Raw genomic sequence first — 23,254 nt, 5'->3', positions numbered from 1 at the left:
TATATGGCCCGCGCTATACGCAGCCGCCGCCGGAGTACAGTCTATAATGGTTCGCATCGAGAGGAGGCAGTGTCGTCGACCACGTCTACGTACGAGGTCTACCAAACAACGTGACACTCAATTATATCACCTACAACAGCACGCATCGGCCAGTGCTCATCTTCCACGAAGCAGCGGCATCATCCAAACGCGCCATCATGTTGTTGTCGTTGCCTCGAAACATGTGTAATAACATGAGTGAATGTTGCCACTGCTCACCTCTTCTTCGTCTCAGTTAAAATTTCGGCGTTGCAACCGCGCTTCTCCGTTACACGATTCTCTTCGCGGTGTTTCTCGCAATTATACTTAACACAGCAGCATACGACGGTGAGAGAGAGAGAAAACATCTATTGGGGACATCCTCGCAGGGTGGAGCCCTTAGTTCAGGGCCCCAATGGCTCACGCCACCCCGCGTACGGGGAAACAGCAGGAGGTTAGTAGCAAATTTAGATAAACTCCCACAGGAGATTCTGCGTGCAATTTTTGGGGCAATATCACTATTCTCTGCGTTGCTTGGTTCGTGGTGGTCTCCTCCAGGTGGTGGAATGCGCGGACCTTTGATATCCCCGCGGTCTGGGAGTATTTTTAGTAAATAAATGTAAAAAAAAAAAACGTTTGATCAATTTGTCTTGGTGTATCAGTACAGATGTAATCTTCTCTCTTTCATGCTAGCTAGGCATAGGAATTATTATGAATACTATAACACTCAGGCAAACTCTGTGAAAGACTATAATCATTTACTCCACAAATACAACCATGTTTTACAATTGCCCTAGCATTTACAGCGGGAGAAAAAGCGCAGGCTGCAGTTGGCGCAAGCACTGGCTTCACCTCTGCTGGTAGGAAAGCACGGATGCTGCCGCTTCAGTTTTCATTATTTTTTTTTTATTTTGACTATTTGAGCAGAGCCTGCTTCGACGCCGCCCGCTCGTCGAGCGCCAAATGAACACACCAGGGCTCTCGGTCCCGCTGCCGGAGAAGCGGCAGCCTTTCTTTTTTTTTTTTTTTTTTTATTTCCAGCGTGCGCAAGACAAACGCGTACACGTGAGGAACACAGGAGAAAGAACACTTGGAATGAGCTCGGTGGTCGAAGGGTCACCCAAGGGTCGAGCGACCACGCATGCGCACCAGCGCTGTCGGAAAGTTATTTGCGAATCGCCACTCGGTCAAGCTCAGCTTCACTTGGAAACAACAGAACTTCCATTCAAAAATTAAGCTTCGCTATATGGGTCAAAATCCTAACGCTTACTGACAGACTGCACACATGAGTGCTAGCTATCGCCTCCGAGGTGATGCGCGCCGTTATTAGCCGCAAGCTTTCTAGTCTCTGAGGCCATGTATTAGCTTCCCGCTCTTATCTGCTGGTCTCCAATGTACGCCAACTGCGCATGTGCATTGACCGTCTCGCCACATGGCTAGTCGTGGACAACAACGGGATTTCTGTTTCACTGACGCAATAGCTGCAGTCTCGCACATAAGCACAATAACACAATCTCCATGCGCAATACGTGGTTAGCGTCCCATCCCATACAGGTCACAAACTTGTGTGATAAAAGGTATGGCTTTCTGCATGCACTGTTCCAAATACAAAAACGCTGTCTACATTGAGGGATAAAAAAAAAACCTGTCAACATCATTGAGGCAGTTAGGAGCACATGTTGTACTTATACTTTTTATTTTTAACTATTTCGGATACCCATTCTTGGAGGCAATCGTTGGATTGCCGATTCAACATGGCCAGAGCAGCGAAAATACTAAATCTGGACATTCAAATTCTGCTACATTGGTGTTTCGGGCCAATCAGAGATTGTGTAGCCCCTGAGCACATCAGAGCTCACAATATGGCGATATTTTACAAGTGCCCAGATCCGCATTTCGATGCAAAGGCGGCAGCAAGCGACCTGCTTTTGTGCGCATGCGTGGCTGCTGGCAAAGAGGGCCCGGCCCGTTGCAGACAGACAACTAAGACGAAGAGATAGAGATTGAACAGTACAGGCGGGCATGACAACAGTCCGGTGTGGTGGTCTCCCGCATCAAAGCGGTTGAAAAAGGCATGACGACAAACAATGCATATATCCATGACAGCAGGATGAAGAAAGCGGTGCACATTGCGCAGCACACAAGAGAAGAAAGGAAAACAAAATAATGTGATAGAGAGAACACAGTTCTTCACACACACACACCGGCAACATTACACACCCACAGCGGGAGAGACAGGCAACGGTGTTCGTCATAACACTCCCCCACGAAAAATTCCAACACTGCCCGATTCATCGTTGAACTAGCTACGTATGGGCGACTCTACATCCAAAAACAGCAAAAAAATGCAATCCCCACCAAAGGTGGGGGTGCGTGTGCCCCGGAACTTGCAGAGGAGGCGACAGAGGGGGAGTGAGGAAAGGGGAAGGGCATGGAGGTGGTTGTCGGACACCTGTCAAGTGCTGAGGATAGAGGGCGCTGGAGCCCCCCACCAGCTCGAGTTGGCAAGAAAACACCGGGGAAATGAACGCCCGAGAAAAAAAAAACAGGTACTAAACAAAAATATGATAAACATAACAAAAAATAATAAAATAACGACAACGAAACGATTCAAATGTACCATATAGAGAGACAAACGCAGCCCCACAGCGACGCACACAGGCGCCAAGCGGAGCTCTCTGCTTGTGCGAGCTGGTACTTCTGATGCTGGCTCGAATAAGTTATTTAAAAAAAAAAAAGAGGACTACTGTGGTGGTCGCCACTGATCGCTCTATGAGCTGATGAAGCTAAGCCTTAACAAAATTGAAAGCACAAAGAGGCCGGTGCGCAAACCAAACTGCTGCCAGCAACTTGCATCTTTCAGGAAGCATCCCGACGCACACAACTGTCAGCGAAATAAACCGATGAACATTTGCCAACTGTGCTTCCAGCGCCTGTCTTGTGTGGTTCTTCCTGTGCCTTTGGTTCCCTTTAAACATTTTAAAAATGTACATTACCTCGCTCAATCGTCCATTTTGCTACAATTCCGAGTGCCACTTTATTTGGTTTATCTGTTGCTATTATAATATAGTCATTGCCCATCCGTAACGCAGTGAACAGAACACTGGAAACAAAAAAAGAACACATCGACAGCAACTGCAGCAGCATTGATAGTGCCATCATGCGACGCTTTGTTCAACCACAGCATGTTGGAAACGATTTTGTATGCCGTTATACTCACAAATGAAGAAAACAAATCCCTATATGCCAATACTTGCCAGTACCAATGCCTTGTAATAGGTAAATACCACAAAACAGATCTGCAGAAGCGTGCAAGGTGAAAGTGTCCCTATACATAGAGTTACCCTCGCCCTGCAATCTGGTAGCCTCACCATCAGCTCAGAAGGTAGAGACTTGGGAAAAGCGTTGGTCCAGAGTTTGATCGCCAGACTAGGATGAATTTTTCAACTTCAAAGCTTGCTTTATGGGAAACCCATATGGGTTTCCTTTGTAGCTCCTTGCTGCCGTCTAGATGGATGCCAATTTAGGTAAAATGGGACAGCTAAAACATGGTTGTTGCAATTATAGTTGTGTGTGCTAGCGTTGAATTCAGCATCACAAGATCAGTGTTGCGGCATAGCTCTGTGTATCCAGTATTGCAGTGTTCCGTAAACTGCATTATGTCACAGACAGGCTGAGGCTCTCTAATGTGTACCGGATGAGCCGGAACAGTTATAACTTAATGAACATTTCTTATTTCCTACACAAACCATTCATACTAACTGGAGCAAGTGCTAACTGATGCCAAGTGCATGCCATTTTTGACAAGCATTCTTTATGGGCATTCCCTGGTCCAGCCTCTAAATGCAGAATTTTTTTTTTCATACTAGGATCATTTTAGGTCTTAGCAAAATAACAGCTCGCTGCAAACAGCATTAGTTACAATCCGAAACCAGTCTGCAGATCAGTAGAAATCCAAATGGAGCAACTCTAAGTCAACTGCGAGCAAGCTCGGGTACAGATCCGGAGCAAGCTCGGGTACAGCTACGGACCTGTATTCAAACTGGCAGCAATATTTTCATCTGACTAGGGAACCTTGCTTAAACTAGACAACCAGATTCGCAAAACAACTGCAACCTGCTCTCTCCTTTCAACTTGGAGGCACCAACTGAATAAATTTTAAAAATGGTCCGATCCCTTATGGCATCCAACAAACTGAAACGTCTGCATAAAGTTTGTTATTAATGCTATTATCCAGCATTTGCGCAAGTCCAACATTGCTAGACTTGTAGTGAAGAGGACTTCAGCTACCAACAGGTTGTTGCAATTATAGTTGTGTGTGCTAGCGTTGAATTCAGCATCACAAGATCAGTGTTGCGGCACCACCTATTACCAGGCAAAGACCATCCTTTTCACTAATGGTGTCCCTAAATTTGGTTTGTAGTTCTTAACATAATATATACATAGCCAGGACATTTACAGAAAAAAAAATTGGAAACGATTTTGTATGCCGTTATACTCACAAATGAAGAAAACAAATCCCTATATGCCAATACTTGCCAGTACCAATGCCTTGTAATAGGTAAATACCACAAAACAGCTTTTCCAATGGCTTTCTCTAGACCACCTACAATCTTCAGCAGACGATCCATTACATGCTGACATAAGATTTCATGAACGAGCCGGCAACAAATCAATGTGAGGTCAGCAATGATCTAGCAGTCATTTTTCGAACCCGCCAGTAGTGTTTGCATCGAGATGCTCCCAGCATTTGGCTGTGTCAAGTCGACTGTCTCTCCCACAGATGCAAATTTCGTGCAACAGCAAAGCAAAGGTGCAAAGCTCACACCCCCAACAGGATGCACTTATCTTACGACCGTACTTGGTGTATACCCTAACCCCTAAAGGCAGTACATGTTGCTATGCAGCTAGGTAAACCTGAGAGCATGCCACTGTTCGCACTTCAGACAACTGCGAGAAACGCTGCCTCCCATTATCCACTGCGCTTCTTTTTCAGCAACATGCCGCACATACAGAGGCGAGGCAATCAGCAAAAGTAACAACAATTCGTCTCTCCCGCGGCAACCTTTCACAACATCTGGTGCTCGCACACCATCGAAACGCGACAATATCCATTTGTACACGACATGAACGGGTGCTGTGGTCACTGGCTGCGAATCAAGACCAACTATGGTATCCTTTCATTTTCCTGCAACATTATCCGCTGCCAGTTATAAGACTGCACAGAGAGCCTAATGAGCACAACCAGCCTCGTCTTATTCACAACTTAAACTGGTAAAATGCAAAACCAAAATGATGACCTCACTAAAGAACCACAGCATGGGAACTGCTGAGCAGTGCTCCAGTTCAGAACATAAAGATGGTCTATCTTTAGAGATGCAATTGTCTATTGAACACTGAGACACCACTGCAACTTTTTTGAAGGCATGAATTATTTTAAACCTTCTTAAATGAGTTTTCACATCTCTGGCAGCACGAGAAGAGGTGCAGTTCATTCTCGTAATTGTAACTAAAAGCTTGATAGCATGACTCCAAAGCTTTTGCTAAGTCTAATCTAACATTGGTGTCTCCAAATGAGGAGTGAACTAAATACAAAATCCCAGCATTTTCCCTCAATAAATGAACAAAGGCAAAGAAGGCATCAACCACGCAGTGCAGTCGTCGCTGCCGTTCCAACACTGCATGAAACACCAGTGAGACATGCTTTCAAAGGACTCTGGCACGCATGCTTGATTGCACCAGCCTAAGTCGGTGCAAAGAATACTGGTGGTGTCACCAAACACAATGACCTATGCATTATGCACAGTTCGTTCTGCAAACTATATTAATGAGGTGTACAAACACTAATCAACCCCATGAGGAAGCATGGCCGTGACAAGAGGGCGCCACTGAGCGAGCTATAAATGCCTAAGTGAGGCAAGGTTGCTGCACTCTAGCACCCAAGGACCATGGTCAAGGGCTTGTTAGGCTGTATCAGTGAAGCCATCTGGTGACAGGAGGCGGCATATTGCAGAAAGGATGCTTGCCATTCTGACACACTTCAGTCGGTGGCAGTCTGGCTAAGTCTACCCTCTCAACACCATGGTCCTACAGGCGATGTACGGACGGGCAGTTCACCGCCGCCAGAATGGAAAGAAAAGGCAAACAAAAATGACAAAAGGGGAATCCCGGCAGCAAAGGTCGCATCGTGTCCCTCTTTCTTCGCAACCCGGAAGAGGGGAGGGACAGCGTTGCGGCCGGCTCCCGCAAGTTCCCACCAGGACAGAGTGCGACTTGCCCCTAATGTGGAAGCACTTGTCAAACTGAGCTTCGGTAATGCATTCGCCCGCCTCATTCAAAATCCACAGGAATAAGAACAACAATATTGATAATAGCGAAGAGGCGGTCACCAGCTGCCCTGGCGCCTTCTCTCTCTGCTCTGTCTCGTATGCCAGTGGCCGCCACGACAGCTCTCGTGTTGCTGCTGTTGTTGTTGACCCATGAGAAAGAGCGACACAGTGCCGACGCCACACGCCGTGAGCTCTACACAGCTGCCAGCGCTCTGGCGACGCTCGGTGCGCTCCTCTTTTATTGCGGCGACAGCAGTGGCCGCTGCAGGGAGCAGGGCTGCGCAAGCCCCGACCGACTAGTTAACGGGGGTAAAGGAGGGGGGGGGGATAGGGGGATGCAGGGAGGGGGGTGACGAGGGATAGAGGGAGCAGTGGTGGTGGTGGTAAATTTTAGGGCCGTGTTCAGGGTCATCATCGGAGGTCGGCCACATTGACCTTGGCTCCAAAGGCCTGGACCATCTGCTCCTCGTACTGGTCGATGTTGCGCATCATGATCTCCTTGCAGGGCCCCAGGAGTCGCTCAAAGGCCGAGACGTCGAGAAAGGCGAGCTTGACGGGCCCCACCGAGTACACCGAGGCAGCACGGGGTTTCTTGGTCAGCAGTGCCAGCTCTGCATGGATGTAGCGATGTCAACAATGGCAGCGCTGACAACGATCGTGACAGCAACAGCACATGACCAGCTTCGCAAGACAACTACTACTTGAAGCATGCTCAACTGCAGTCAAACCTTGCTATAATAAAGCAACATTCAATTCGAAAAATACCCTCATTATGTCTTTATAAACATTATTATTATTTATTATAAACATGCCCGCTAATATCAATTAAAAAAACTTACAATTGGGTCTAAACAAGAGAAATGAGAGTATACAGTGAAATCTCGATGATACGAATCTCACAGGGTCACGAAAAATATTCGTATTAGCCGAAATTCGTATCATCGAAACACAATTAAAACTAGCTAAATTAAAGAGTCGGAGGTGAACTCACTCAGGCACGCACACGTAAAAAGCATTTACAGTATAGATCACTTATAACACAACTGTTTATAGTGCAGAAGTGGCTACAACGCGGCCTTTTCCGACTCCGGTTTACCCTCCCATAGAACTCCATGTATACGCATACCGCTTACAGTGCAGCCGCGTGAGACGAAATACCGGTTATAATGCAGCTTCCGCTGGAAAATCTCGCCAACAAGGGCGGTAGCGAGCATGCTTCTCAACGAGGTGCGCCCACCGATGGGAGAGGAGATCAACGAAGGCGATGCGGAGGAGGAGCATGAGACGTGGAGCATGGGTCCAAGGGCGATAAAATCGTGACCGCGTGCCTTTCGCCTTCACGCACGGAGAGCGAACGCACAGCAGAGAGCAAACGCGACTTCTGTCACGGCCAGACGCGTCAGTCGAGCCCAGCCCTGCTTCCGTCGCGCAAAAGGCCGGGGGGTATGGGAGGGAGGGAGGGAGGGGGGGCGACGCTGTGCTGCGGGGCACCAAATGCGTATCTTGCAACCGGGCACAAGGGTAACTGGCGACACAATCTCCCACCGAAAGGAGCAAAGCGGGAAGGCAGCGCAGGAGGCAGGCAAGGAGGGAGGGGGGGGGGCTTCTACTCTGCCAGCAAATGCGTTCTTGTACTTTATGCCTGTGTCGGCTGTTCGGGTTGTCGCACGCACCGTATCTTGAAAGCGATCTCCACCTGGCTCTGACCTTTGTATGCGCTGTGCTTACGCCGCTCAGTTTCCGTTGAAGCGATAGATTGCACGAACCTTCGATCGCTGTGGCGGCCACGCGCAAAAGCAAGAAAAGCGCCACCGCGTCAAACTCTTCGCGCCCAGTCGCGGCCTCCGCGCTGTCCGGTGCCGCATCCGCACCTCCGCACCAAAAGAGAAAGGGAGAAAGCGCGTGACTGTGTGCTGTTCTTTTTCGCGACCGTCGGTGGGGTGCTGTTTATTCGTATCAATCGACGCGGGTCGAAAATCGATTTGTAACAACCATTCTCTAGCACGTTGCAAAGTAAGGGAGCTCAGCCGGGACCACAGAAAAATTTGTATCATCCGTAAATTCATATTAGCCGTGATCGTATCATCGAGATTCCACTGTAACCGTCTAAAAGGTCAATTTTGATGGCTCGTCATCACCGGTCGTGTAAAAATTCTTAACACTCTTTGCATGGTTGGTAATGTGCAGCCATGAGATTAACAAAGATCGGCATTTTGGCCTGCCAACTGCAGGCCAGCTAAGCCAGAACGCTGGCCAAGACACGCACGTGCTTCCACAATGCACTATTTCAAGTTCCTCAGTATTTGGCTATTTTGCTGCCAGAATACATATTTTGAGTTGGAAGCGAATTTGCTTTGTCTCACATCTTGCATTGTCTCACATCTTGCATATTCAGTGTTATGTATGGGCAGAATACTCACTTAAGTAAAGTTTACATCGCCAATCAAACTTTACATCTACCTTGTCACATTCGATATTTCATTATGGAGTCATCCCTCATTATAACGAAGTTGTGTCAAACACAAAAATACTTTCGTTACATGCAGTATTCATTATAAGCACATATGCTGATATTGGCAATAAATATTATAGATTTACTTCGCTATATCTGATAATTCATTGCTTTTATGTTTATACAATATAGACCACGTATAACGTAACCACTTACATTGCAGGACCGGATATAATACGGTGTTTTCAGACTCTCGTTAATTTTCCCATAGCACTCTATGTATACACGTATCGCTTATAGTGCAGTTGCGGGACACGAAATACCGGTTACAGTGCGGCTGCCTGGAAATTCAGCAGTCAACCTAGACGGAAAACACTCCCCCTCAAGCCACAAATACCGTATTTATTCCAATCTAGCGCGCTTTTTTTCCGATAAAAGAGGTCCAGAAATTGCATGCACGTTAGAATCGAGTGCGAGCCTAAATCTGCGTTACCGGTACCATATAGCTGTCGGCATTTCCAAATGGCCGCCTCACGCGCGTCGAGCCTAGCTACCGTAGCTTCCTCCATGTGCTGTAATACACGTGCTTAGGCAATAGTCTTCACGTTTTCTGTGTCTGTTTTATCAGCATAAAGTACCGAGTTCATCATGATGCTGCATTTAAAAGGAAAGTGATCATGTGTGCGGAGACGGACGGAAATCGGGCCACATCACGGGCGTTAGGAGAATCTATAACTTGCGTTCGGGATTGACGCAAACAGAAGGAGAGGATTTACGCCAGTAAAGCAATGCGAAACGGTTTCAGTGGACCAAAGCAGGACGTAATTTGCGACGATCCACTTCGGCGATACGATCGCCTTGGCCCAGCCTTGAAAGCAATCTGCGATGGGGAAAGTCGGCCGCGTGCCGTGTTTTTGCCGCTTATAGGTCGCATTGAAGCGAGAGGCATGATAGCACGAAGGTCAATTTGCTCGTCGCGCTTTGTCACTCGAGCGTTTTGACAGTTCGTTTCCGCGATCAACGAGCGAGATGTGTTCATGTTTGCTTGTGCGCGCGTGACACTGTGCTTATTAATTTATTTAGTAAGCGAATATGGAACCTAGAGCACGGTGACAGCGATGGCAGAAATGCGCCTGGAGTGTCCATTATCGCAATAAAATAGTTGTTTTGGTTATATTGCAGTACCGCTCATAGTGCGAATATACGCGACTCCGGTGACTTACGTTATAAGCGGTCTACATTGTATCAAGATACACTTGCAGCACACCACACCACAAATACAATGAGTGGTAGGACAATAAAGCATGTATAAACAAAAGAAGTACTGCAAATAGAATGTAAAAAACTTGTGTAGCAGACATACAGGTGCAGGCATACACTGGGAGATGTATCAAACAGTAGCAGTACTGGTGGTGACATCTTGTGGCAATGTTGCAGTTATGATGTACTGGAAATGTTCCCGCTTTGCACGAGACTTCAGAAGCAACAGACACCAAATACCTTCAGGATATTCACAGTGGTGAAACAGAGATTTGACCTTTTGACGCAGATGTTGGCACTGGCAAAAAGCTGATTTGGTGTAGCGATAAGCACTCTTGGCACAGTGTCGAACATACATCTATATATATACACCATATGGTCTCGATATTAACTGAAATAATAAACAAATGCACATCAATGCGGCATTGAGGATAAAAATTACCAAGCCAGTTTAATTAATCTTTAATAGAATGGTTTTCCATTTGTGTATATTGCAGCAAAAAATCGCTTCTATTATTTCTACTTATAACAGGGTTTTTCAATGCTCTTCAAGCAAGGAAAAATATCACGGAACAAGGACATGTAAGAATGACCACGCCCTATAAGATGTGCATGACTACAAAGGTGCGACTCATAGACCGGAAAATACACTACAACAATAGATAAATGCAGCACAAATGGCAGAAAGAGGACTGTATAGTGGCAGTGCACTGGAACCTCGGCTGGAGACAAATGCAACAAAAGAATGAAAGCAGGAAATGGAGGACGAACTGTGGCATCGGCTGTTAGCACTATCATCTGCACACTAACATCTGCAGGCATCCAGAAGACACATAGCGATTTCAAAAAAGTATATATTTATTTGAATATTTAGCTGATACAGTAGAACCCCGCTGTTACGTCCGCGGGTGCTGCATTTTCCCGGCTGTTACGTCGTTTTCGGCCAGTCCTGGCACAGCTCCCATAGAACCCAATGCATTGGTAACTCCGCTGTTGTGTTGCAACTGTGGGACCGTTCCCGCATCATACGTTGCGAACTGCCACCCCGAGCCGTCCCGAGTGGCCATTTTTACTTTTCATGTCACTTGGCTTGGTGGCTTGACGATGGCATTGGCCGCTCAAAGTGCCGGGGGCGACACCCTATGACATATATTTTCGGTTTCCTCCAGCAAAAGTATGGCCTTTGAGAACCGTATTTGCTATCTAGAGATGGTGTCTATGATGCATTGTGGCCCTAAAATTAGTTTTGGTGCATAGATGTTCCATATAAAGGCCAAGGGCGATAGCGCTGTCGCCGTGCGCCATATGCTGTATCTGCAGAGTAAAAGTGTGCGAGGGGAGCCAACGACCACATCTAAATCTTGCGTGCGCAAGAAAGAAAAGCAGGGAGGGAGGGCGCCTTCTTTCGTTGCGCTCGAGGCACCGGCGAGGAAGCAGCGTTGTACTCTAGCATCAACTGCATACTGCGCGGTGGTGCGCGGGCCGTATCTTGAACGCAATCTGTGTTGGGGGCAGAGTCTAGGCAGTGTAGGCGCAGCGGCGGCTCGTAGCTTTGAGCGTGCAGTGTGTTCTCGGCGCTCTGTTTGTGTTGAAGCAATAGACAACAGCATGAAGGTCACTTCGCTCGCTGCTGCAGCGGAGCTTCCTCACGCCAGCGTTTAACAGCGCATGTCCGCACTCATCGAGTATGATGTGTTCATGTTTGCCTGTGCGCGCTGACACCATGCCTGTTAATATAGTTAATACGCGAATGCTTACAAACTTTTACGGATGATAGAACTACTATCCTTACTTTGTATAGATGTCTACTAATTTGAAATCGCAATCGATACTTCGGCTTTCGGGCGAAATTACTACTTTTTTTCACACGTAAGAATTAAAATAAAATTGTGTGCAGTTCAACACTACTCTCATTTCTAAATTTTTCCTGTTTCTTGGCTCTTGCGTTTCCCAGCTCTTACGTTTTTTTTATACGGTCCCGTGTAAAACGGGTCTGCTACTTTAGTCTGCTGAAGCAGCCGATTCTTCTAAAACAATATTTAGTCTCCTACTGTAGCAGACTAAATATTGTTTTAGAAGAATCTGCTGCTTCAGCACAGCAAATTACTATTGCTGTAGTAAAGCAGCAGATTCGTTTTGAATCTGCTTGTTTTGAAACAGCAGAACCATTTCTGAATAAAGCTTTGCACAGAGCCAAGGTTATCTCTGTACGTATTAATTATACTTCTCAAGATTGCTTGCTCAATTGGAAAGACTACAGTGAGGACACGTACTCAACTAGTGCAGCATGAACCATTCTTATGAACAGTGTAAAGCACGAGAGGACAGAGAAAGAAATCACAGATGACAATCTCTAACTTGAACTACATTTTATTTCTTAAAAAACGCCTGTTTAAGTATGAATAGAAAACACGCAAGCCCAGCTATCGCATGCCACGAAGACAACAGAAAGGGATCTGATATCCCTGGTGTCCACATCTAAGTCATATTTCTACGCCTCCGCTATCTTTGCAGTTTGTTTTCCTTTTCCATTGTCTTCTTGGCATGGGACCGCTGGCCTTATGTGTTTTCTTCGTGTATTTAAACAAAGTTTTGTCTGTCAGTAAAATGCAGTTGAAGTTCAGCAATTGGCCTGCGTGATTCCTTTCTCTGTCCTCACTGTTCGTGGTTTTCGTAACCGTAAACCGCCAACCAACTTGCCCAAATTTCAGTTCTTTTGACCATGAACCAGTCAAGATTACGGCAGACGTGCCTTTACTACAGCACAAATGTGTTCAGCGAGTGTCTCGCAACTCACCTCCAAAGTAGCCACCCTTGCCGATCCTCGATACCTCCGTCTCGTTTCCGCCCTGCATAAAACACAGCGGCAACATCACCAAATGGGCGCATACTGCAATTTTTCCCATTCATAAATGGATTATACAGTCAAAGGTCATTATAACAAAGTCGCATCACACTACAATAGCTTTCTTATATTCGTTATAAACATATATATGTTGCACTATGATAGCAATGAGAAAACTTCTTATTTACTTCATTATGTCCGATAATTTGTTATATCTGTGTTGCAGCGATGTTCGGCGACCTTCAACATGAGCAAGAAAATCATGCTTGCATGAGTGTCACCTCCACTCTATAAAATTGCAAGCCTAGAATGCACAACACAGCGCTTTGTGGTGCATGTACATCATTCTGTCAGTCTTCATTTTGTGTGCTGTTTACCAATGCAAGCCATTACAGGCCTTAAAGCAACACTGCAAAAAATATCTTGACATTTTCTTTTTTAACAGTATCATGCATAGTGTAGTAACCCATAGCGAATCACAGTATAGAATATGTCAGAGTGTTGCACTTATTATGGCAAATCACTTCCACTAAAGACCACAAGATTGAGGAAGTTTTATGACTTGGAAAAGTGTCAGCCACGCATGAGGAGCATGTAGGTAGAAGAATCCACACAGTAGAGCCTCTACATGGCTGCCGTGAAACGGCAGAACCTGCCAATATCCGCAAAGCAGGAAATCATCAGAAGAGTTGAACGCGAAGAAAAGAAGTCGGATGTCGCTGCAGCATACAGCATCCCAAGAAGTACGCTGAGTACGATACTGAAAAATAAGGCCAACGTAAGGTGGACAAGAGACCAGGTGCTACCGGCGCCCACCGAGTACGGACGATGACCTGGTATGCGAAGGCAGAAAAATCTGCTTACTCATTGATAAATGCTCTGCGCATCATTGTAAGGTAAGCGTCATCTTTGTTTCCTGCCGCCGAACACAACCTCAGTGCGGCAGCCCTCAGACCAAGGCGTCATTCGTGCACTGAAGGCAGGCTATAGAACGCGCCTTGTGCAACGGCTTATGCTAAATCGTCGCACTGGCCGGGAGTTAAAAATTGACCTCCTGGGCGCAGTAACTGTGCTGAATGCATCATGGAATGACGTCAAAAAAGAAACAATTTAGAATTGCTTCCGTCATTGTGGACTCCGTGTTTCTGGCGAAGCTGGCGCAAGCTCATCCGAAAATTGCGATGAACCAATTGAGGAACTTGATGATTTGTTTAGCCAGCTGTCTGAGTTCCCGGGTGCCGTTTGTGATGGGACTGCAGCGAGACTTCGTCACCGTCGACGACCATGTTGTGACCACTGGAGAGCTCGCTGACGGAAACATCGTTGCCGATCTGGCTAGGGATCTTGCCGGCGACAGTAACTGCGCGGACCCAACCAGTTCCGATTCGCCCCCGTGTTCCGATGCACTTAATGCACTGAGTGTTGTTCACCGCCACTGCGCATCCATAGAAGGCTGTGGGCTCGGCTTTTCCGAGTCACTCGACAATGTTGAAAAGTGTATGCTCAACAATGCTTTAAAAATGAAAAAGCAGAAGATCGGCAACTATTTCTCGCGCTAATATGCCCGCCGCACATGAATTTAGGAAATAAAGAACACTTTTTTAATGAGGTACGTTTTGTACATTGTCAAATTCTTTAAATGTTCTGTATCGAATTACTCGATATATCGAACTAATTCCAGTTTTTTTGCAAGTTCAATATATACGGGTTTGACTGTATTAGCGTGTAATGAATGTGCGCTTATAACACATATCAGATACAATAAAGGTATTTCCGTGTCGGATGTGACTTCTTTATGAGTGTCTTTATGACTGCACAAGTGTCTTTGAGAAGGAGGCCAAGTTGTCGATTAATTAATGCAGCCCTACTCTGCAATCAACTGAACTTCTTGCTTGCTCAGACAGCCGAGTGACTACCCCTAAAAACGATCACCCCTGTTGGTGCCAGGTTCGATACCGAGAATCAGACAAATGATCCTAATGCAAGACTTGGAGCCCATCATCCGAGAAGTTCATAATTACTTCTGGACATGCAAAATGTTGCGCTACTAATTTTTGCAGCATAATGAATTCCAAACAATTTCACTTGTAACAATCGAAACTGAACCGTGGAAAGCACATGACTTAGGAGACACCCGACAGTGACAATCTGTTAATGTTTCACTGTTGCACAAGCATGAAGCGAGCGTCCTTATCAAGCCACGATCTCGCTTGAGATTCTAGGCCAATTCTAGAACGATTCTAGACCGTCTGCATTCTTATGCACTGCCTTCGGTCGCTGTGCCACTTTTCCCTATAAATATGTGGAGTTTCCTCAAGTAGTCCAATGCACCTGTGGCCTACACGGACTCATAGCGTTCTTTGGGTGCTACCGCGAGATCGTCGTCAATGTCGTCACTGCATTCCTCATCCTGAGGAATGCCCTGGGACGCTCTGCAGGATGTCATCAGTAGTAAGCTCCGCTGATGTCCACGTCACCTCGTAACACTGAACATAGTCGTCAAATGTGACTGAGGGATTGACGGCTAGCTGCTCGGCCACCTCGCTCCAGAGCTCGCTCGAACTGCCTTCCGCTTCCGGTTCATCGCTTTGTGGTTGGCCATCTGTTCTCATGAGGCCGGCCTTCTTCCAGCAGTTTTGAATGGCGGTGGGTGTCACACTCTCACAAAGCAAATGAATCTGCTGCGCAAAATTCTTCTTGCCCTTGAGTGCGGCAAAGTTTTTTCCATTGACCTTCTGCAATACTCGTGGAGACAGGTTGAATCGACATAAAGTGCAGAAGTGCTTCAAGCACACTGGCTTCATGGTGTGTGCAGGTGACACAGAGGATGCTAGCGACGAGGTCGAGCAGACTTCTGACACCATCAACCGAGCTTGTGAAACCCTGTTCACTGAAGTGCTGGAGCGGCAGGGTGTTGCAGAAGGCATTTCCTTTACTGACTTCCGAGACATAATGAGCGAAGTTCAGGCTTCTCTGAACATGTCCGACGAAGCCATCGTTGCCTCTGTTGTTGCCAAAGTGCCACCTAACGACAGTGATGAGGACGACATAGAAAACGACAGCACCGGCAATTCAGGCTCGACAGTGACAGAAGCTGCGTGGTACGTCAGCCTCATGTGGGTGTTTGCCAAGAAGAGGGGGCTGGCAGAAAAGCTGGCTCACAGCTTAAGTGAGTTTGAGGCCACTGTTGTCGCTGCTAGGCCGCCGGGGCATCAGACAAAAATATGACTTTTGTTGCACAAAGTGAATAAATACTGCATGTTTTTTTACCTTTCATTGCATTCTCTCTCAGTTCCTTTTTTGACAGATAAGTGGGCGATCTCGCACTATTTTGGTTAAACACTACTACCGTTTAATATGTATTTTTTCGAGCTGCGGCTAACTACGGTTTAATGAGGTTTCACTGTATTCTAAGTTCGTAGTACTGAAATATGTTTACATTGAAACTATAAACAGTCACCAGAGGATTTCCGAAAGGCTTGGTAATCTGAAAATTTTGTTAATGTGGTGCTCATAGTAATGAGCTTTCACTGTACCGCAGGTACACACGAAACTAGAAAACCACTTCGTATCTGTTTCGTCTTTTCACCTGTTGTCTAGCAGTTCGGTGCATGTTTCCTGGGTGTCATGTGCAGTGCATAGGCAAATCTCGAAGACCTAATAAAGCAGCTGGTAGCAGTGCTCATCCCATCTATATGTGTGTGCACGCTAATTTGCACCCTCCTACTAATAGCTAAAAACCTAGAGCCCATGGAAGTGGCAGCTAGACAGCATCACCGCACCCTTTGCTGGTGGTGCTGCATGAGTCCAGCATGCTTGTTTCCCACGTTCAAACATGCGCTCACAAAAACGACAGAGAGAGAGCGCTAGGTGCCGCCTTGGCAGTTGCTGTGCACATGTCGCTTGATGCCATCAAAGGACAATAAGGCTTTGAGCCTCCATCACGAATGTCCCTCCCTCATGAATATTTTTCCATAACAGCTAGTTGCAAAGTTGCCCAATGTCTCAGGCGGAATCTTTCACGAGCTTATCACAAGAAATGAAGAGGAATCTTGTGTTTATTACTCAATGTATTTAACTTCACTAACACACATGACAATTCTAAACTGTTTCCTTTTCATTGTCATCTGCTTGTACTCTGAAAGACCAGATGCTATAAGCCAAACTATGCGCCCCTCTTCCAACAGGTTTTGGGGACAACTGACCCCTTAGCTGACCCTTCTCTTGTGCGCATGCCTGTGATTTTAGTAGCAATCGACAATATTTGCGTATTCAAAAAAATAAAAAAACCTTAAGCTCCTTCTGCAAATATTAATAATTTCGAAGCAAGTGCATTATATCTTGTCCATATGGTGCCGTTAATAAATGCAACAGACTGACAGTTTACAGTAGCACGCAGTGAAAGGCATGCTTTGATCACTCACGTCTTTCTTGACGCAGATGCGGACCGTTCCGTCTTCAATGAAGTACATACCATCTGCAGCGTCTCCCTGAAAAGGACACAAACATAATTACCAACCAGGAACTTGAGCACAAAGTTTCAAGTCAGACCCACAGTGCCTACTGCTAGATTACTAGCCCAGGTGACACGTGCAGCAGTGCCACTGCCATCCTACACATCAACTTCCCTAGAAATAGGTAAAGTAGTAGTACCTCATACATATTACCCGATTCTAACGTGAACTTTCTTTTCATTAAAAGAAAAGGGGGCGAAGGGGGGGGGGGGGGGGTACTGAAGATTTTATCACACAGAACTGATATGAAACCAAAACTACTTTTGCAGTGCCGGCAATAGCCTACCCAAGAACCAGTGTCACCACCACTGCCATCAAAAGATAGCAATTGGACAGGTTTTCGCATAGGTTGGTGTCGAATTGTGTCAATTTGATCAAATTACCTGCGGGTCAAATTAAAGAAGATGCAGAAAAAATTCCAGAACACACCACTTATTCCTTTTGCAGTTTGCCCGATTCTAACACGCTCTAATCGAATGCATGCCGAATTCCTATGTGTCCAAAGTAGTAAACTAACGTAGAAATAACATTAAAGCTTCTAAACAAAGTAGAAATCTAACATGTAGTGGGTATATTTAGCACGAAATGTTGTTGCACAGTGGCAGCCGTTTTTTTTTTTTTTTTTTTACGTAAACTACCGTATTTACATGATTGTAAGTCGACTCGAATGTAGGTCGACTCCCCCAAAATTGCATGTCTCAAAAAAAAAAAATTGGGGGGGGGGGGGAGAAAAACCACGCGAGTGCATTTCACACAAGGAAAATTTATTGATGGGGTTGCTAAGACTACTCATCGTCACTAGAGTTGACGTCACTGGTACTGCTGCAGTCATAGCTGCTGCGGTCCCAAAGCACGTCGTCATCAAAAGTGAGTCCACACTTCGCGAACGACCGCACCATGACATCGCGCGGTACAGCCCCCCACGCAGAGAGGACCCACCCGCACACAGTAGCCACTGCCGCACCACACATTCACTGACTCCAGACCGCTCCAGACTTGCGTCCCGCTGCGCAGTTGTTAGTTTCCTCAACATGGAGGATAGCAGCCCGTTTGAACGCTGCTGAGAAAGAGCACCGAAAGTTCTTGGCACTCATGACAGGCGCGACGATTGAGCACAACAGCAGAAGTGACAGATGCGAGCGGCCGTCGAAAACAATCGTATCTCAAAGAAAAGCTCTTCCGCCAACTACTAATACCCCCAAACGACGGCTCTTCCGCCAACTACCAATACCCCCTAACGGCGGCTCTTCCGCCAGCTACCAATACCCCCCAAACAGCGGCTCTTCCGCCATCTACCAATACCCCCTAAACGGCAGCTCTTCCATGATCGATGCTCCCACAAGAGCCGTGCGCTCGTCGTGCGCGCAATCAAAATGTATGCAATACAGTAAATTATTACGCTACGCTTCTACCGTAACCATAAAAACGTAGGTGCAAAGTTGTAACCACGCCGTAGCACCCCTGATTTCTCGTTTCTCTTGCCGTTACTAGCGGTACACGGTTCGGTTTCGATTCTAAGTCGACCCCCCAACATTGCATTGCCAAATTTGAAAAAATGGGTCGACCTACAATCGTGTAAATACGGTACGCCATGTGTGCTCAACGCAGTCACTGTCCCTTAAGCTCTGCCGAGACAGACGCTGCCACTAAAGGGATTGCTATTGGGGCCAACATAGAGGGCAGGCACGTGCGTGCTCACTGGTCAAGTTCGAATTATCCAGCGAAGGCCAGCTTTGGGATCGAAGTAACGAAAGTTTGGGCTCAGAAAACGCACGGGCGCTGGCCGTCCCTTCAGATGGGATCTTTGGCCGGGATTGAATTAACCAAAATATCTAATTAACCAGAGTCGAAATAACAGAAGTCTACTGTGTAATGAAGCAAATGAAATTCCCCTTGCAATCCCCAAGTAGATTTATGCATTTAAAGCCTCGTTTTAACGAAGTAAGATTGTCCTGCCAATGAATATAGTGAACTACATTCATCTCTGAAACCAAAAATACCTGACCGTTGCACACAGAGTATATCACTTTTGACGGGGATCGGCAGTCATTTGGCACCACACTTCAAAACTCCTGCCTCTCTTTGCCGAATATGCCATCAAGCAACACTGGTCTTTCTCGCCACCATGTGTAGCTACACGCAAGTCACGGTGTAAGAATAAGTTAGGTGATGACACTGCGGTTGGCGCAGCATCCAGATTGTGTTTGCCGCCTACGCTGTTTCCGTTTCCCAGCGACAGGTGGCGCTAATAGTCAGAGGCTCATTGATTCCCGCTTCGTAGGTTATCAATGCTGAGCTTTGCTCGTTTGTCGCGCTTGATATCGGGGTTTGAAGAAAAGTATGCACATGGATGAATACACCGGGATTCTGCAGTAACCAGACTGAATATCTAAGTGGATGTGCAGCTGATTTCTCACCGGCGTTCTTGTAATAGCTCCGATAGCTAGCATACGTTGAAGCCTAGCTGTATATCGATCGTATTTTCTAGTTGCTCCCGCCAATGTCTCAGCAAATTAAAGCAAACCAAAATTAACTTTCTCAAAGCACCTTGAACCAATGTACCTCGAAGCTTACACATGTGCTTGGTTACAAACTTCGCTCGACACACGACCCTTGCGCAGTCTTCTTCCGCTTAGTGTAGAGGTGATGGCAGCTATACTTTGCGCCAGTACAGCAAGCCGTGTGCAGTACAGCTTTATGAAGTGCATGTCACACAGTTAAATGAAGCGCAGCACCTAAAGCGGTTACATTTGGTGCTCTTGTTGCCCATGAATGTGCATAATTTTCCTATCCTACTGTGTCATTTTGAGAGAACAGCTCTTAGATAAAAAAAAAGAAAAAAACACCCAACTATAAGTAGGTCTGGCAGTGTGTACAATGCTCTTTACTTGTTGCGTTTGTTGTTAAGAGTGGTATGCTGAAAGAATGGCTGAACATACACTTTATTCTGTCCCAATTAAAACTATACATTATATGGCACAAACTGTTTAAAACATACATTCACAAGAACTATAACAAAAATTAGTATATTCTGTAAACTTGGAAACAAAATTCAGGATGAACAACGTTTTGCTAGCTTTTTTTTCTCTTGAGCTTGTTTCTTCAAGTTCATGGTTACGGCCTTACAGCGCTGCCTCACTCTCATTGTTAAGAAATAGTGCAGAATTTGTGCAATGACCTCTTCTTTGTGCTGAGCAGATGGAAAAGTCACGCTCTTTGTGTCAAGCACATGCTTCACCGTTTCCCAGTATACAGACGAACTGTGAATTCTTTGCAAAGTACTCCTCAGCTGCTCTCAACAGCTCTACGAGCTTCAAGTTGGGGTGCGACAGTCTACCTCTGCTCTTTGTGTTGGTCAGGGACGCTTCAGCAGAGCTGTTTTCCAGAATGGTAAAAGCACATCGGCAACAATACAATAATACATGGCACACGTGGTCAGCAGGCTGCAAAACTCTACCTGCTCTCGCAATCACCCATTGCCACTTTTCAAAACGTCCAGGTTCAGGCGGAGCCTTGAAAAGCGACACATGCTCCTTACAAGTCCAATACTCCGACTGGCAATGTGGTACAAAACATATTTTCTTTTGCCCATTATGAAGCGCAGCAAGCCTTAGTGCAGCTAACTGGCACTCGGCATTACATGCCGCAGCGTTGTAAACCTTGAATGAATCCCAGCAGAATACAAGTCAGCCGAACAATGCAATCACAGGACTCACAGGCACAGCACAACACTTTTGGAGAACACGGACAAGCCTTCACACACACAGGAGTTTCAGCAAGCACACTTCATTCAGCACGTATACGGCATGTATTCACACCACGCGCGGCGAATGCATGCCGCGCGGGCAGCGCCGGCCCCTGGGCTCCCATACTACAGCGCCATCTGTATTCTTGCGGCGCAAACATCCGCTCACTCAAGGTCATCTGCGAACACAATCTGTCCGCGCTCTCTTTCTACGGGGAGCGGCAAGCGTCAGCACCTAAATTATTCTTACACCGTGACGCAAGCTCAGTGGCTTCACACTTCTCACACTGTGGCACACTGTACAGGCTGGTGCAGCCTCCAACATTGCACCGGTGCAATCTTGGACCGCATGAGAGAGAAAGAGAGAGAGGGGGTAATTGTACAGAGGATTTTCTATTTTCGACAGGGAGCACAGCTCGCTCTGCCAGTCTGCTCAACGTCCTGCATTGAGAAGTGAGAGACACAAGTGTGATAGCAACCAGTTCGATGTGAAAGACCAGTCAATCCACTTTTCTCACTGCGGTGCGCAATGCAGGCAGGGGTAGTTAGGCGTGACCTCAGAGATTGCATCGTCACTGGTAAAATCTCGGAGGCCACGAGCTGGCTAAGCCAAGTCGGTGTGGTGAGGTTCTCTGGCCTCCTAACTACATTGAGAAACATATGAGAGCGGTGCATCAGCCCAGATCAGCAGATTAGTTGGCTCACCGTGTTTAGTGCCACATGCTGCTCCACCATGACAGACTTCGTTCACTGCACAGCATGCAAGCTGTTCTCTTCAACTGTGTTGCCGTTTCACCAGTTTCACAACAATACGGATGAACCAAGCGGAAAGTGAAAGAGGAAGCAAAGGAACATCACATTGGAACAGAAGGCAGCTATCATAAAAGATGTCACGTCAGGTGCTCAGAAGTCATGCATTGCACAGGCTCAAGCTTGTCTTGCTGCTTTATTAAAATTTAATTGCACATGTCGCCGTGTAGTTCTGCAGGCTGCAAAGCCGTCGTCTTCTTTGCATGTTTAAAGCTGTGCACCTCATTGGGCCTATTGCAGTAAAATATGAATGTAGCAAGGTAATGGATATATAAGAAATATAGCGAAGAAGATAGGCCTGCTCTTCAGGTGCATCGTCAACGCCTCGCTCGAGGACAGAGCGAGGTGCGCTCGGTGCCTGACGCTCGATCAACAGACCTGCCTGTGTGTCATTCTAGTTTGTTAATTAAACTGCATTACATATTTTGTGGAAGCTGCTAGGTTCTCGCCAACCCTGGAACTCTGCAGTCGGAAGTTGCTGCCCATCGTGACTGATGACGCAAGCCAAACACCACCGCCGGCACCACCAACACTTCTATGTTCGGGCTCGCTGCAACAACGGGATCCAGCAATATTCAGCGGCTCCGATGAAGACGAAATTGAAAATTGGCTCCCATCCTACAAACACATGAGCGTCCACAACAAATGGGACAATGCTCATAAGTTGACCAACGCGGTCTTCTACCTCACGGACGTCGTGAACGTGTGGTTCCGCAACGACGAATCTGAACTTTGCATCTGGTCCGACTTCAAGACGAGCTTCGTACAAGTTTTCAGTCGACCCACGGTACGAAAGCTTCGTGCTGAAGTACGCTTGCACAACCGTTCCCAGCAGCCCGGTGAGAACTTCACCAACTACATAGAAGACATAGTCGACCTTTTGCAAGCACGTCAATGCATCAATGTACATAAAAGACGTAGTCGACCTTTGCAAGCGCATCAATGCATCAATGACCGAATCCGATAAGATCCGTCATATCTTGAAGGGCATCGAAGAAGACGTCTTTCAAGTGCTCCTATCAAAAAACCCACAGACCGTTGTCGAAGTCACTGACCTTTGTCAGAGTTATGACGAACTCCGCAAACGTCTCCTGACCTGCCGTTCTTCCACGCGGGATGCCTCTGTTTCAAGCTTAACTGCAGTTCCTGACTACGGCCCCTGCTCTGCGAGATCAGCAGCTGTCTCTACTCGCTGCCATTCCCAGCTCTACGCCATCCTTGACTCCAAACCTGCGATAAATGCTACAGGAGCAAGTCTCTGGAGCTATTCCATCCTTGCGT

The 23,254-nt window shown here is 46.6% G+C and overlaps 1 protein-coding gene across 2 annotated transcripts in view; it reads right to left on the bottom strand.

The window, feature by feature from the left end:
• Window positions 1-902: 902 nt before the first annotated feature.
• Window positions 903-23,254, bottom strand: part of LOC119466129 (cAMP-dependent protein kinase type II regulatory subunit) — a 168,149-nt gene continuing 145,797 nt past the window's right edge. For both annotated transcript variants that reach the window (XM_037726618.2, XM_037726617.2), the window contains exons 8-10: window positions 17,329-17,394; window positions 12,857-12,908; window positions 903-6,958 (exon numbers count right to left, since the gene is read on the bottom strand). In XM_037726618.2, the coding sequence (XP_037582546.1) occupies window positions 6,759-6,958; window positions 12,857-12,908; window positions 17,329-17,394 (318 nt within the window). In that variant the 3' untranslated portion in view covers window positions 903-6,758. The remainder of the gene's footprint in view (window positions 6,959-12,856; window positions 12,909-17,328; window positions 17,395-23,254) is intronic.

The sequence above is a fragment of the Dermacentor silvarum genome, chromosome 10 (genome assembly GCF_013339745.2).
Source record: "Dermacentor silvarum isolate Dsil-2018 chromosome 10, BIME_Dsil_1.4, whole genome shotgun sequence".
In the NCBI taxonomy this organism is placed as follows: Eukaryota; Metazoa; Arthropoda; class Arachnida; order Ixodida; family Ixodidae; genus Dermacentor; species Dermacentor silvarum.
The sequence above is the reverse complement of the archived record's forward strand: the minus strand, read 5'-3'. Positions and strand labels throughout refer to the sequence as shown.